At 42.0% G+C, this 16,690-nt stretch overlaps 1 protein-coding gene across 3 annotated transcripts in view; it reads left to right on the top strand.

Annotated features, from left to right (window-relative positions):
* Nucleotides 1–16,690, top strand: part of LOC126293652 (ectopic P granules protein 5 homolog) — a 393,414-nt gene that overhangs the window by 39,305 nt on the left and 337,419 nt on the right. For all 3 annotated transcript variants that reach the window (XM_049986936.1, XM_049986934.1, XM_049986935.1), the window contains exons 4-6: nucleotides 9,435–9,534; nucleotides 11,581–11,700; nucleotides 13,018–13,235. In XM_049986936.1, coding sequence (XP_049842893.1) covers nucleotides 9,435–9,534; nucleotides 11,581–11,700; nucleotides 13,018–13,235 — 438 coding nt within the window. The remainder of the gene's footprint in view (nucleotides 1–9,434; nucleotides 9,535–11,580; nucleotides 11,701–13,017; nucleotides 13,236–16,690) is intronic.

Genomic DNA, 16,690 nt, shown 5'->3' with positions numbered 1-16,690 from the left:
CGTTGCGGCCGCTCCGTGGTCTTTGTTTGGACACCAGGTCATGTCGGCATCCCGGGCAATGAGCGGGTTGACACGCTGGCTAAACAGGCAGTGAGTTCACCGGCTCTGGAACTCGGCCTTATGGAGTGTGATCTCCTGTCGCTTTTGTGCCAGAAAGTGCTTGGTGCCTGGGGTGACGAGTGGCGCACCCTGCCCACGCCCAACAAACTTCGGGCGGTGAAGGAGACGACCCGTGTGTGGCGCTCCTCCATGCGGGCCTCTCGGAAGGACTCTGTCGTCCTCTGCCGGCTGTGCGTTGGCCACACGTGGCTGACGCACGGCCATTTGTTGCGCCGGGAGGACCCACCGCTATGTCGCTGCGGGGCAGCTCTGACGGTGGTCCACATTTTGGTGGACTGCCCGCTTTTAACAGGACTCAGGCAGACGTTTGCGCTGCCTGATGCCCTCCCTGCCCTTTTATGTGATGACGATGCTATGGCGGACCTCGTGTTGAGTTTTATTCGGGCAGGGGGTTTTTATCGTATGATTTGAGTGTTTGTCCTTTTATTTCCTGTATTGACTTGGGCCTTTGGCCTGTGGTTTTAAACTGTGGGTTTTAATGTCATTTGGTGGTTGGCTTTTCCTTATTTTCATGGTTGGCCAACCACCTTCACACTCGGTGCGATTTTAGTTCTGTTTGTCTGGTCTTTGTCTGCCTTTCTTGTATTGTGTCGTCCCTTCTCTCAGTTCTCCGTTTTTAACGACTGACAGTTTTTATTTCGCGTGATTTTATCGTGGAACAAGGGACCGATGACCTTAGCAGTCTGGTCCCTTCAATCCCACACCCAACCCCCCACTGTTCCACATTACATGTACAGCAGGTCAACACTTATGAAGTGACACACAGTGTTTGTGTGTCACTCTTAACCAAGTGGCAGCTGATGTACAACACTGTAGCAGCAAGTGACATGTGTCAGATGTCAAGTAATTTTAATCAGACTATAGTGCTCGCAGCAACAGCAGTGCTGCCTGTTTGTCAACATTGAGGTCCATGCCTTTCAGCGAGCTTTCAAAGTCGCCAGGCCAGAATACCAGATAACATATTTAAGAATGGTTAAATGTATCTGAAACTATAAAATTCTGTCAGTCACAATTTGGATTCTGGAACAGGGTTTTATACTGAAAATGGTATATGCTGTTTCTTTGACAATGTATGAAGATATCTGACTACAAGATTTCATGTACCAGGACTTTTTGTGATTTGTAAGGTGTTTGTCTGTTTAAATCACAATATTCTTTTGGAGAATCCTGCAATTTTTGAGTTTCGAGTACAAAGAATAAGTGATTCTCTTCATATTTAACTGATAGAAATTGTGGTGACAAAGTACAGGGTGACTATAATTAAAGTTAAACTTTCAAACTCGCATCTCGCGGTCATGCGGTAGCGTTCTTGCTTCCCACGCCCGGGTTCCCGGGTTCGATTCCCGGCGGGGTCAGGAATTTTCTTTGCCTCATGATGGCTGGGTGTTGTGTGATGTCCTTAGGTTAGTTAGGTTTAAGTAGTTCTAAGTTCTAGGGGACTGACGACCATAGATGTTAAGTCCCATAGTGCTCAGAGCCATTAAACTTTCAAACCACTGTAGAAATAATACCACTGGTCAGAATTACAACTAATTGCAACGGAATATTATCGGAGAAGGGGGAAAAGTATGGTAGAAGAAAAAGAAATAGTTAAAAAATGTAGCAATAGATGGCACTGTAAGCATCATAATTTAATAGTAGTCAACTACAAATGACAAGTGAATGATACAACAATGCATAAGGTGTATGTTTGACACTAAACAAACTGTACTACTCAGTGTGCATGGCTGTACAGGTGTGATACCGTTAGCTATGTAAGTCCATCCACTGCGGTAGGGTCATATCACAATGGATGGGAAAAATCAGTGTTTAATTACCCTGAGGCCAAAAACCCCATAAAAAGCATCAGTCAAAATCAAATCAGTTTATTAATTTCTGTGTGACTCGCACAGAACATGTTTACTAAGCTGTCCACCGTTTTCTGCTGGCATTCAGGAGGATGACGGTTCAATCCTGCATCCGGCCATCCTGGTTTTGGTTTCCCATGATTTCCCTAAATCGCTCCATGCAAACGCCGGGGTGGCTCCTTTGAAAGGGGACGGCAGGCTTCCTTCCCTATTCGATGAGACTGATGACCTCGCTGTCTGGTCTCCTCCTACAAACAACCCCTCCCAACCAAAAACTGTTCCAAACTCAGGTGTAGAGCATACAGACCTCACTGTTGTGGTGGCAAAAAATGTGAACACTTCCACCAACAAAAAATGAGATTCATCTTGATTGTTGACCTCTTAAGCCCCAAGGTATTGTATGTGATACCTCCAGTTCCATTTTTTTCCCAGGTGCATATTCAACTGATCGTTTTCTAGACTGTGGTATCATATACAATAGATGTCACATGTGCCAAAACTCACTTGCTCATCTTACTGCTGACTGTCAGGAGGTGGTAGCACTTAGTGGAAATTTCGGATTTTTCAAATACACAGTGTGTCTTTGTGAAAGAAAAGTAAAGGTTTGATACCAGATATGTATGTATTTTTACCTATCTTGAGATAACAGTAAGTGTAAGAAACATGTTTAATGTTTATGGTCAGTTTTTATTTTATAATAGAGTAACTTGAAATTGCTTGGTTATATGGGTAATTGTCCTGTTAAAGTCACAAGGTATCATACATGATACCATCCATAAATAATTCGCAATGGTTTCAAAAATGTAGTAGGGGTCTTTCATTGTTAACTATCAGGAACACAAAGCAGTTAACACAAAAGAACCCTCTTGTAGCTTAAATATGGGATCAGGACTGATGAGGTTGAATGGGAGGCCTATGTGACTTACACTGAAGGTTCTTGAGAAAGTGTATCTAAACAGCATTGATGTAACCATTGTCACTTGTCAGCTGAGGTGGTTAGGTCATCTTCAACATGTGATTGATACTGTGCCAAATCATTTGTGGTGAATTTTGCTCTGGCAGTGGACCTTGTGGATCCCATTTTAAGCCCTTTAAGAACCAGGTGAAAGACATCTTGAAGACAGTTTGTTGTTGTTGCTGTTGTTGTGGTCTTCAGTCCTGAGACTGGTTTGATCCAGCTCTCCATGCTACTCTATCCTGTGCAAGCTTCTTCATCTCCCAGTACCTACCGCAACCTACATCCTTCTGAATCTGCTTAGTGTATTCATCTCTTGGTCTCCCTCTACGATTTTTACCCACCACACTGCCCTCCAATACTAAATTGGTGAGCCCTTGATGCCTCAGAACATGTCCTACCAACTGGTCCCTTCTTCTAGTCAAGTTGTGCCACAAACATCTCTTCTCCCCAATCATATTCAATACTTCCTGATTAGTTATGTGATCTATCCATCTAATCTTCAGGATTTTTCTGTAGCACCACATTTCAAAAGCTTCTATTCTCTTCTTGTCCAAACTATTTATCGTCCATGTTTCACTTCCATACATGGCTACACTCCATACAAATACTTTCAGAAATGACTTCCTGACACTTAAATCTATACTCGATGTTAACAAATTTATCTTCTTCAGAAACGCTTTCCTTGCCAGTGCCAGTCTACATTTTATATCCTCTCTTCTTCAACCATCATCAGTTATTTTGCTCCCCAAATATCAAAACTCCTTTACTACTTTAAGTGTCTCATTTCCTAATCTAATTCCCTCAGCATCACCCGACTTAATTTGACTACATTCCATTATTCTCGTTTAGCTTTTGTTGATGTTCATCTTATATCCTCCTTTCAAGACACTGTCCATTCCGTTCAAATGCTCTTCCAAGTCCTTTGCTGTCTCTGACAGAATTACAATGTCATTGGCGAACCTCAAAGTTTTTAGTTCTTCTCCATGGATTTTAATTCCAACTCCGTATTTTTATTTTGTTTCCTTTAGTGCTTGCTCAATATACAGATTGAAGAGCATCGGGGAGAGACTACAACCCTGTCTCACGCCATTCCCAACCACTTGCTCACGAGACGGTAGAGTTTTGTCAGGACTGGCTCTCCCAAGGCCGTCAGTAGTTCTAATGGAATGTTGTCTACTCCAGGGGCCTTGTTTCGACTCAGGTCTTTCAGTGCTCTGTCAAACTCTTCACACAGTATCGTTTCTCCCATTTCATCTTCATCTACATCCTCTTCCATTTCCATAATATTGTCCTCAAGTACATCGCCCTTGTATAGACCCTCTATATACTCCTTCCACCTGTCTGCTTTCCCTTCTTTGCTTAGAATTGGGTTTCCATCGGAGCTCTTAATATTCATACAAGTGGTCCTCTTTTCTCCAAAGGTCTCTCTAATTTTCCTGTAGGCAGTATCTATCTTACCCCTAGTGAGATAAGCCTCTACATCCTTACATTTGTTCTCTAGCCATCCCTGCTTAGCCATTTTGCACTTCCTGTTGATCTCATTTTTGATACGTTTGTATTCCTTTTTGCCTGCTTCATTCACTGCATTTTTATATTTTCTCCTTTCATCAATTAAATTCAATATTTCTAACAAAGAGAAATAGCCAACAAACCTAGCCTAGCCACCCTACTCAATCTCCCCATCCCAGCACATACCCTACACGGACCAAATCTCAACTATAACCACAGTCAAATGCCACATATCACCAACCCCCATTCAGTTCTAAACCTCTCATCCAGATCCCTCTCTCCTCCAGAGACAACTGTTCTATCAAAAGGCTTAACCTTTAGCCCCACACCTAAATTCAACCACACTGCCCTGGTTAAAGATCTCCTCTCATTCACCCGGAACCTCAACTGGAAATTTCACTTCACTACCCAAACACAGCCCCCAAATACTAGACCCAGTGTTGAACCTTGTCTAGAACAGTTCCGACTGCCCTCTCAAAGGGATCCTCCTCCCCTCCCCCAAAACCATCCCTTGCAGACATTTCAGGAATTCCTCACATCCAGTGTTGCCTCCCAGTCCTTCTTGAAGAACATCCCGACAACCCCCAACATCACCCCAGCTGAATCCCATGCCATTAAGCAGCTGAAAACAGACCGCTCTATTGTAATCCTTCCGGTGGATAAAGGCTCCACAACTGTGGTACTTGACCGTGTGGAGTATGTGGCAGAAGGACTGCGTCAACTCTCCGACACCTCAACCTACAAAGCTGTTACCCAGGATCCCATTCCCTCCATCCAGACTGAGCTGCAGAAAATCCTAAAAATCCAAGGTCCCTCACAAGGCCTCACATCGGCTTCCATAGACTTACTCACTCCACCTGAGCCACGTACCCCTACCTTCTACCTATTACCCAAAATCCACAAAGAGAACCATCCTGGCCGTCCCATTGTAGCAGGCTTCAAAGCCCCAACAGAATGTATCTCAGCTCTGGTAGACCAACACCTCCAACCTATCACCCGCAGACTCCCATCCTACATCAAGGACAGAAACCACTTCCTAGAACGCCTCAAATCCATTCCCACTCCTCTCCCACCTGAAACCTTTCTTGTCACCATAGATGCTACATCCCTTTACACATCCATTCCACATCAAATGCTCCCTTCCCTACAGCCTAGGTATTCGTGGCAAACGTATCTGCTCCAGTGACGAATCCCTCAACAATTACACCAATAACCTGACCAGTGCTTTCCTCTCCCGCAACTATCCTGCAGACCTTGTCCACAAACAGATCTCCCAAGCAATACATTCCTTACCGTCCAACAACAATATTCCTACCCTCAGACCACATCCCCCTTGTCACCCAATATTATCCTGGCCTCGAATACATCAATAAATTACTCCGCCAGGGATATGACTTTCTCAAGTCAACCCCTGAAATGAGATCATCCCTTGACAAAATTCTCCCCACACCACCCAGAGTTGCCTTTCGTCGTCCCCCTAACCTCCGTAACATCCTTGTTAAACCCTACAATATTCCCAGACTACCTTCTCTACCCAGCGGTTCCTACCCCTGTAACCGACCCCGCTGCAAAACCTGCCCCATGCATCCCCCCACAACCACCTACTCCAGCCCCGCTACTGGTAAAACACACACAATTCAAGGCAGGGCCACGTGTGAAACTACACGTCATTTATCAGCTGACATGCCTGCACTGCACAGCCTTTTACATTGGTATGACAACAACTAAACTGGCTGAGCGCATGAACGGACACAGACGAACTGTCCGCCTAGGAGATGTCCAATACCCAGTAGCGGAGCATGCCCTCCAGCATAATTCTAGGGACCTAGGAACCTGCTACACCGTATGTGCCATTTGGCTTCTCCCACCCAACACCAGTCCCTCTGAACTGCGGAGATGGGAACTTGCACTCCAGCACATCCTTTCATCCCGCCATCCCCCTGGACTGAACCTACGTTAAACAACCTCACTCCCATTTACTTTTCAGTCTTCTCCTCTTTCCCTTTCCTCTTTAGCCATTCATGCATCTTTTCATCCTACATCTTTATACTATACATCTCTTTACTTCTGTATGCATCCTCTTTGGTTTGAAGCTGGCACAGTACCTACAGTAGAATATCTTTGGCTTCCCTCTGACAACCATGCCTCCATCCTTGCTACCTTCCCTGTTTTCCTTTCCCTGTTGCTTCATAACCTGGGTTGTGAGTAACTAAATCCACTTTCCCTTCTTCCCTTTCTTTCCCCTCTCTCCTCCCTGATGAAGGAACATTTATTCCGAAAGCTAGGAACTTAAATTTTCGGTTGTTTTTTATGTTTCTATTGGCTGTACTGAGCTGAGGTAAGTACTGGCCAGCCCCTCTATCTCTTTGTTAGTAATTGTTTCACATCTTTATATGAGATTTTCCATTAATTAGTTAAATTCAATATTTCTTCTGTTACCCAAGGATTTCTACTAGTCCTCGTCTTTTTACCTACTTGATCCTCTGCTGCCTTCACTACTTCATCCCTCAAAGCTACCCATTCTTCTTCTACTGTATTTCTTTCCCCCATTCCTGTCAATTGTTCCCTTATGCTCTCCCTGAAACTCTGTACAACCTCTGGTTCTTTCAGTTTATCCAGGTCCCATCTCCTTAATTTCTCACATTTTTGCAGTTTCTACAGTTCATAACCAATAGATTGTGATCAGAGTCCAGATTTGCCCCTGGAAATGTCTTACAATTTAAAACCTGGTTCCTAAATCTCTGTCTTACCATTATATAATCTATCTGACACCTGTCAGTATCTCCAGGCTTCTTCCATGTATACAGCCTTCTTTTATGATTCTTGAACCAAGTGTTAGCTATGATTAAGTTGTGCTCTGTGCAAAATTCTACCAGGCGGCTTCCTCTTTCATTTCTTTGCCCCAATCCATATTCACCTACTACGTTCCCTTCTCTCCCTTTTCCTACTACTGAATTCCAGTCACCCATGACTATTAAATTTTCGTCACCCTTCACTATCTGAATAATTTATTTTATTTTATCATACATTTCTTCAATTTCTTCATCATCTGCAGAGCTAGTTGGCATATAAACTTGTACTACTTTAGTAGGCGCAGACTTCGTATCTATCTTGGCCACAATAATGTGTTCACTAAGCTGTTTGTAGTAGCTTACCTGCATTACTATTTTCGTATTCATTATTAAACCTACTCCTGCATTACCCCTATTTGATTTTGTGTTTATAACCCTGTAGTCACCTGACCAGAAGTCTTGTTCCTCCTGCCACCGAACTTCACTAATTCTTACTATATCGATCGTAGACTGCCAGTTTTCTTTCTCCTGATAACGACATCCTCTTGAGTAGTCCCCGCCCGGAGATCTGAATGGGGGACTATTTTACCTCTGGAATATTTTACCCAAGAGGACGCCATCATCATTTAACCATACAGTTAAGCTGCATGCCCTCGGGAAAAATTACGGCCGTAGTTTCCCCTTGCTTTCAGCCGTTCGCAGTACCAGCACAGCAAGGCTGCCGTTTTGGTTAGTGTTACAAGGCCAGATCAATCAATCATACAGACTGTTGCCCCTGCAACTACTGAAAAGGCTGCTGCCGCTCTTCTGGAACCACATGTTTGTGTGGCCTCTCAACAGATACCCCTCCGTTGTGGTTGCACCTACGGTATGGCTATCTGTATCGCTGAGGCACGCAAGCCTACCCACCAACGGCAAGGTCCATGGTTCATGAGGGGGAGACAGTTTGTATAAATACACAAACCTAGGTGGCATGTGTTGTGGTCTGCTTACTGTGGAGCAACATGACATTCTGTGTTGTCAACTCGTTTGAAGGAGAAAGCTGCAAATGTGAAGAGGATAAATGACAACCGAGAATGCTTGTAAGCCACTTACCATACTGTTTATTGATTTATTGTTGATTATTCCTTGCTACTGTCTGCCTGGTTTGAAAATTAGGCATTCTACAGTCATAAGTAGCCAGTTTTAGAGGGTGAAATTAATTCCAGTGTACATGCACAGATATCTAAAGTTCTGATCCTGAGCCTATGGTGCGTGCCCTATCTAGTCTTCCCCACTGTTCAATAATCCTTTCCCTTCCAAAATATACTAATAACAATGAACTGGTTGTGATATGTGAACACTTCTGTTTGACTGAGCTCTTTTATTCCGCTTTGAATTCGAGTAACACATTCCTACTAGTTCATATTGCATTCACTCTACCATCATAGTTACTCATCTATCACGAGCTTATACAGGTTTACCATTGCCAAGTCCTTACTGTACAATAACCTTTTCATTAAATAACAATTTCCTGGTATGGAATTAATCCTGAGTTTCAAAACTCTCACTTTACTGACATACATATGTGTCCAACTCGCGTGATGATTCTAGTGGGACAAACTATCATGTTTCCACAAAATACTTAAATTGTATGTGCAATCACAGGAAGTTTGGGTACTTGAGATGAATGCTGCAAGCATGCTGTGGCTCAGCTGACTCACTCCTATGCTCCAAATGATCTCCAGGAGCCAATCTGTCTCTTCTAGAACTATTGGGCATCCCCATCAGTGATGCCACTGTGCTGTAGCAAAGAAGCACAAGGGTACATTCAATCCTTCAAGTGTAGACTTGGTATCTGTACTCTAATGTGCTCCATCTGTTAAAACCCCACCATCTCCAACGATTTAGTGTGATTTGTGTGGGCACTTGTTGTATTCCATGACTGGTCTATTCGGTCATTGAAAAAAAGTCTGTAAGCTGAGTTGAGATGCTCATACTGTGCAGTCGAAAGCTATGCATACTCGGGATTGAGTTGCATCCAGCAATGACTGTGATGACACTACCCGAGAGAGTATAAGGCACACTTTGTACTTGCGAATGTCCTATGTAAGTCTTTGATCAGCACAAAACTGTGAATTTTTTGCTGACTTATTGTGATGTTTTCAGGCATTTAATCTGAACAGTATGTCTCCAGTTTACATGACAGTTCGTTATATTGTGTTACAGTGACCACCAGCAGCACCTGTGGATTGTGGAGACAACTTCAGTAACAGAATCCGGGGAGTGCCAGGATGGAAATCCGGTCTCAGCAACTCACGAGTACAAGGTGAGGGCTGCTTGTATATACCTGATGATTATCATGTAGGAAGTTAGTTCAGAATTATGTGCCAGTTGCACATAACAATGATTGACAAATCATGTCATGCATGGAAAGTAGCATTAACTTGTCTTGTGAAGTGTTTCTTAGCTGTTGATGCACTCTGTTTCATGTATCTCGAAATCTCATCGTGCGATGGTCTGGAATAATATGCTAGGAACAGATTCTGTAAATGATAGTGCCAAATGATATAGACCACACAATAGATGGATTTTAAATGCCTTCTCCCACTTTATTAGCACTATAATATTGTTGATGTCCAGTTCCAGTTTTACAGATCTCAGTCACAAGGGTAAAGAGATGCACATTTCTTCCTTTGTCAATACATTTGAAAGAGAAATAGGCTAGGCATTAATTAGTGACACAATATTTGTTGAATTTTACAGCAGCATAATTTGCAGCGTCAGGAATGTGAAATCACAACACCCGTGGTACAACTTGCAGTACAGTCACAAAATTTAATTACATTGTCCAATAAATAGTGCCTGTGAAGTATTGGCACTTTGAGATTATATATTTACAATTGCACATGAGATTTTACAGTGCCAAAATATTATGTGGTTACAGACTCTTTACATACATAGGTGTGACATGTATGATCTCAGGGCACATACTTTTTGATGCTGAGGTGTTACTTGTTCGGGACTTTCATTCAACCCGACATAGTTGTTGCACGGTTGCACGCCGGTCACAGACTTTCACCTTAACTGACATAGTTATTGCATGTCTAAATTATAGTGACAGACTGGTGAATTTGGGGAGGGGTGTTTTTGAAAGTACTTAATGTTTTGAAATCAGCTCCAATAGATTTTGCTATTTTGTATGGGCTGTGTCTTTGCTGTTATATCTGGTTTATGAAAAATGATAAAGATTAATAAATTATGAAACCATATGGAACACTGTTATGCTATTTTGTATGATCTATGTCTTTGCTGTTATATCTGATTTAGGAAAAATGTTAAAAGATTAGTAAATTATAATACCATATGAAACACTATTATGCTTCCGCATTCAAAAATCTCCTACTTGCAATATCTATTATGACTGTAAGTTAGTCAGAATCTTATTTAGTGTCTTAATTAATTAGTGCAATGTGTCGTCTAATCCAGAAAAAAATATAGCAAATAGACATTGCCAAAGGGGGAATCTAATAGGCATTGAGGCAAAATAGGCAGTTGAAAATATGAGTGTCTGAACTTTCACTTTCTGCTTTCTCATAAGTTAATTAGTTTCAGGTAATTTAAACTATCTTTGCAGAAAGAGTGAAATGTCTACTTTTGAATGACTCATAACGGCACTTCATATTCTATTATTTTAAAGTCTTTTCCCCATTACTTACTGTAGTCAGAATTTTGGTTAACTGTAACTTTTAATTAACTGACCTTTAAGTGAAACTAATTGAGTCATTGGAATCAGGGAGATAAATGCAAACAATTTAACTATAAAGTCAATTGAAATTTTGCACAAATGACAATTTGATTTATTTCTGCATGTATTAGCGATTGCAAGTGCAACTGCATTAGATATGAAATGAAAAAGCGAAAAATTTTTTGTTACTCCTGAAATCTTCTTGATAGGTGGCAGCACTAGACAATATGGGGACTAAGACATCTCAGTGCTCAAAGTTCTGTAATACGTCTGTGAAATATTTGTGACCCATCAGTCATGAAAGGGTTTAGTATAAACCACTGTTAAAACAAAGTACTTAAGCCAATTGTGCAAATACTCACAATGTTGTTATACTTTATGCTGTCACTGCAGTTGACTTGTTTCACATGTCACAGTCATCATCTCTGGAACATACAAACAAAGAAACTGAATTAGATTACACTTCATTTTTACTGGGAAGATTTGACAATCCAACATCTGGGACCCGGTACGATATAACAATCCTGTACTTGTTATTTATTGCTTCCTTCAGTTTTTATCACTGACACACCTACCTGTATGCCCTGTCGTCCTGACTACCTGATTGCTCCTTCTTTTTTTCTCTAGGTGGCGCACATGAATCGCAACGAGCTAGCGGCATTAGCACGCTCCCTAGCCAGTGTGAGGGATGTTGTCCACCAGACACACTCGCTGGCCTGCTATTCTGCTGAGGTCATCTGGTTGCAGGTCAGTCTCCCATTACACGTATCAGAAGTGTTCGGAAGACTTATCTTGCAGGGTCCCACTTGCGTTAATGCGATTTGACCACCTGCATGAACTGTGCAACTCCAAAACAATAAAGACTGCAAAACAAACTGACAGTCATTGGTACATTAGCTGTCAGATCTTTCTTTATTTATTTACAACTCGTTTGCCCATTCTTTATTCCTTAATATGTCTATACTTTATTTTCTTGTTCAGTACTAATTTTATTTTATGTATTGCGGAAAAGTTCCACAAGCTGTAAATCTTGGTGCCAGTCTGGGTTGCGGGGAATGAAAGGACATAGTGTTAATCGTGGTAACACCGAAATGCAGAATTCTCAATCACAGAGTAAGTATGCTGCTTTTCTGTATTAGTTTCCATTCAACAGTTGTGAAAAGCATAGTTTGCTACTCACTGTAAATATGACACATTGGGCTGCAGACAGGCACAACAAAAAGACTGTTACACACTGAACTTTCAGACAAAGCCTCCTTCAGAAATCAAAGGAAAGCACACATGCATTCATTCAAACAGGCACACCTTATGCACACATGACTGCTGTCTCTGGCTGCTCAGGCCATATTGGAGATGTTGTGTGGAATGAAAGCAGCAATTGGGAGTTGGACAGGGAATAGGGAGGGATAGCAGGGTACATGTGGGGGGAGGGGAGGGGGAGAGAAGAGCGCTCTCTGGTTGAAGCATGCACGGTGTAGATGGTGCGCAGGGTAAGACTGCCAGGTGAAGCTCCAGCAGGCCGTGGGGGGAGGGCAGGGGGAATGGGGACCAGAAAAGCAGACGAGCAGAGAGGGGGGGAAAATTGGTGGCTGCGTTGACAGAGAGCCAACTTATCTGATTCACGGTCTCTCAACATTCTTCGGTTAAGTGCATACTCCACTAAATTTTGGGATCCCGGGTTCGATTCCCGGCGGCGTCAGTGATTTTCACCTGCCTCGAGATGACTGGGTGTTTGTGTTGTCGTCATCATTTCATTCTCATTCATGAATGTGGCGAGATTGTGCTGAGCAAAGGTTGGGAATTTGTACAGGCGCTGTTAACTGCACAGTTGAGCGCCCCCCAACCAAACATCATCATCATCCACTAAATTTTATTAGATAGGTAATATGATATTCAACTCTTATAACACTGTGTGAAAAAAAATCAAACTTTATTATGGCTACCTCCAGTAGGAAAATGTCTGACAAATGTGTGTAATGTTAAAAGGAACCTTCCAGTTGAGGGTGGCTTCAGCTTTTGTTCACTTACTGTCAGCACTGCTGAGAGCAGTCGTTGCCGTTGCAGGCGGAGCACTACGTGCAAGGCGTGGAGGCGAGCTGCGGCGCGTCGCAGCTGCCGCACAATGCGCCGGCCGCGCTGGCGCCGTGCGAGGAGGTAGAAGTGGGGGTGGAGGAGGCGGGGCTGCCCGGGGGATCCCCGCAGCAGCGCTGGGGACTGCTGGAGCTGCGCCACTGCGTCTCCGTGCTGTTCACCTTCCAGAGGCGGCCCATCAAGGATGACAAGTATTGACTCTATCTCTCTGTACACTGCCAATCATTGTCCACTCCCCTGTGTTTGTATACAACTAGTAAGCCCCCAGTCACTTAAAGAATTGAACTACCAGGTATAAAGCAGTTTGCAATTGCGGCGGTGCTTTTATTGTTCCTCCTGCAGAAAATGTGTCCTATTCAACTTGCGGTAATTATGTCTTCTGCAGTCCAGTCCACAAGTTTGCCTTTTTAGAAAATGAATAATGTTTCTCTACTAGAAAAGCTGTAGTAGAGCCAGTAGTACTACCCTTCTCTATGGGTCGCATTAAAAGTTATAGTTTCACATCTTTGCAAGAGGTTGAGTGAAAGGAAAGTCTTCAAATAAAAATTTTGTTATATTCTCACTTCCTGGTTACAAAACAACCACCATGTCCATGCTGATCAGAAGTAGGGATGGGAAAAACCTACCATCCAAAACTGATATCTCTCTTTTGGTTCTGAATAACTGGTATTTTTTTATATTTATTTGGTTCGGTTATAACAGGTGTTTCTTTGTTTCATGCTAATAACCAGATAAAAGAAATATCAATCATCCACAACAGTAGTGCTAAAATTTTGTATATTTAGATAAGCTCTTTTGAAAAATGAGTAATTTTTATCAGTAAAATTATCTTCGCTTTGCAATATTTTGTTATTGTAGAAAAAGGGAAAAGCATTTGGTGATAATTTTATAAGAATACCAGCAGAAACTAGCAGCAAACACATAGCATAAGAATTGGAATAGCATTGGTGAGACAAAAATTTATATACCTGCTGCCTTGTGGTGTTCCTTACTGGATGGCATGCACGTACATGCAGTGTATGGCAATAGCCCCATTTGGTCTGTACCATAGTTTCACTCTTTCATTGTCGGACATTAGTTGTTTTACAGAATGGCACTGTCCCTAGTCTGGAAGTATTTTACTAAATGTGGTGCCAATGAAGTACAGTGCTCCATTTCCTTTAAAAGATTAATGGAAGGAGCCACCACAAACTTGCAACTTCATATAAGGAGAAAACTTGTAACTTAACAATTCATTGTTAGTTTACAATAAAAATTGAAAGTAGCCGATGAGTTGCTTTTGTCTGCGTAACATGTCTCTATCTGCTTGTAACCTTTGAAGACAGACAATTAACTTGAAAAATGATTCTTCAACCTCAGTTTTCTTGCCTTAGTACGGACTGCCCCCAATGCCCAGATAATTATGTGTTCCTGAATTACAACACAATTTTTGAGCAAAGATTCAAAAAAGCTAGAATCAATTGAAGAATACTGGTGATTTTTTTTTTGTTGTATTATGTAGCCACTCAGCCACTTGCCACTTTTCAAGAAAAATAGCGATTGGTGGACAAACCTTCCCCCCCCCCTCCCCGCCCCTCCCTCTCCACCCTCCATTCTATGTATTTTGAAACTCAGGAGTCCAAGTTTTTCGGTTTTTGTTCAGTTTCTATGTTTATTTCAAGAAATAATAGGAATGAAAAATGGGCGCAGTTGTTTCAAAAACTGGATATTTTGAGCAAGTTTAGCACTTGGATTAAACTGGCATTGAAAAAAATTGATATAATGAAAACCTGTTGTTTCAGCAGCAACCACCGTTCCTAATCAGAAGTTACAATTTTCTCATTAACGTGCAATCACAGTGACTCTTACTTAGCCGCCTTATGGTATTACAAAACACTGTCAGTGGCATAATGCTCATTCAGATATTCCACCTACATCTACATCTACATCTACATCTACATATATACTCTGCTATCCACCAAGTGGTGTGTGGCGGAGGGCACAATTTGGGCCAAAGTCATATTTCCCCCCCTCTGTTCCACTCGCAGATCGCACGAGGGAAAAACGATTGTCTGAACGCCTCAGTACAAGCTCTTATTTCTCTTATCTTTGAATGATGATCTTTACGCGATTTGAAAGTTAGTGGTAATAATATATGTTCTGCATCCTCGGTGAAGATTGGATTTCGGAATTTAGTGAGCAGCCCCTTCTGTTTAGCATGTCTTCTATCTGCAAGTGTGTCCCATTTCAAACTTTCTATGAGATTTGTAACGCTCTCGCGATGGCTAAATGTACCAGTCACGAATCTTGCCGCTCTTCTTTGGACCTTCTAAATTTCTTGAATCAGACCCAACTGGTAAGGGTCCCATACAGATGAACAATACTCTAAGACTGGTCGAACTAACATATTGTAAGCTATTTCCTTTGTTGAAGGACTGCATTGCTTCAGGATTCTCCCAATAAACTACAATCTAGAGTTCGCCTTACCCGTTACTTTTGTAATCTGATCATTCCATTTGAGATCATTTCGAATAGTCACACCCAGATACTTGACTGATGTTGCCACTTCCAAAGACTGATCATTTATTTTGTATTCATACATTAATAGGGATTTTCGCCTTTTTATACACAGTAGGTTACACTTACTAATATTGAGAGATAACTGCCATCATTACACCTTGCATTTATTTTCTGCAAATCCTCATTGATTTGTTCACAACTTTCGTGTGATACTACTTTCTTGTAGACTACAGCATCATCAGCAAACAGTGTAAGGCCGCTGTCAATACCATCAACCAGATCGTTTATGTAAATTGTAAAAAGCAGAGGACCTATTACGCTGCCCTGGGGCACACCTGAAGTTACTCTTGTTTCTGTTGAAGTTACCCCGTTCAGGACGACATACTGCTTCCTGTCTGTTAGAAAACTTTCTATCCAACCGCATATGTCACTGGATAGACTGTAAGCGCGCACTTTTTGTAGCAAGCGACAGTGCGGAACTGAGTCGAATGCCTTTCGAAAGTTGAGAAATATGGCATCAACCTGGGAGCTAGTATCTAGAGTCTGTTGTATATCATGCACAAAGAGGGCCAGCTGTGTCTCGCACGACTGCTGTTTCCTAAAACCATGCTGGTTTCTGCAGATGAGCTTCTCAGAGTCTAGAAAGGTCAACTCAATCCCTTTGAATGCTTGCTTCTCGATCCCAACTTGCACGATATATCACACGTATTTTAGTTAATTCGAAAGTCACAGCTTACACACAAAATCCAGATGCGTTCATCTTTCTCACTCATTTCCATTCTCTTTGCAGTACTCCACAGTCAGGTTTAATCATAATTCTGCAGAATTATTACCTCTGCTCAGAGCTCCTTGAACATGCATCCAAACATGAAGAAAGTTGAGCTCCAAACTTAATCTACCCCCCATTCCAAACAAACAGCTTTTGACAAACAGCTTATATAAGAAAAAGTTTGTGAGCTAAAAGTGTTGCTTTTACTTAATTACTGCATTTATGAATTAATTGAATCACTGAAAAATTTGCAAAATCTTCAATATGAAAGCCTAAAGTTAACCTCTGACCACAGATGTCAACAACAACAATACCAATAGTGGTAAACAATGAACATTAACAGGCAGAAAGCATACTGCTACTCAGAGTACCCCTCTC

The sequence above is a fragment of the Schistocerca gregaria genome, chromosome 10 (assembly GCF_023897955.1).
Source record: "Schistocerca gregaria isolate iqSchGreg1 chromosome 10, iqSchGreg1.2, whole genome shotgun sequence".
Taxonomy (NCBI): Eukaryota; Metazoa; Arthropoda; class Insecta; order Orthoptera; family Acrididae; genus Schistocerca; species Schistocerca gregaria.
Note: the sequence above shows the minus strand (reverse complement) of the source record. Positions and strands in the feature narration are given on the sequence as shown.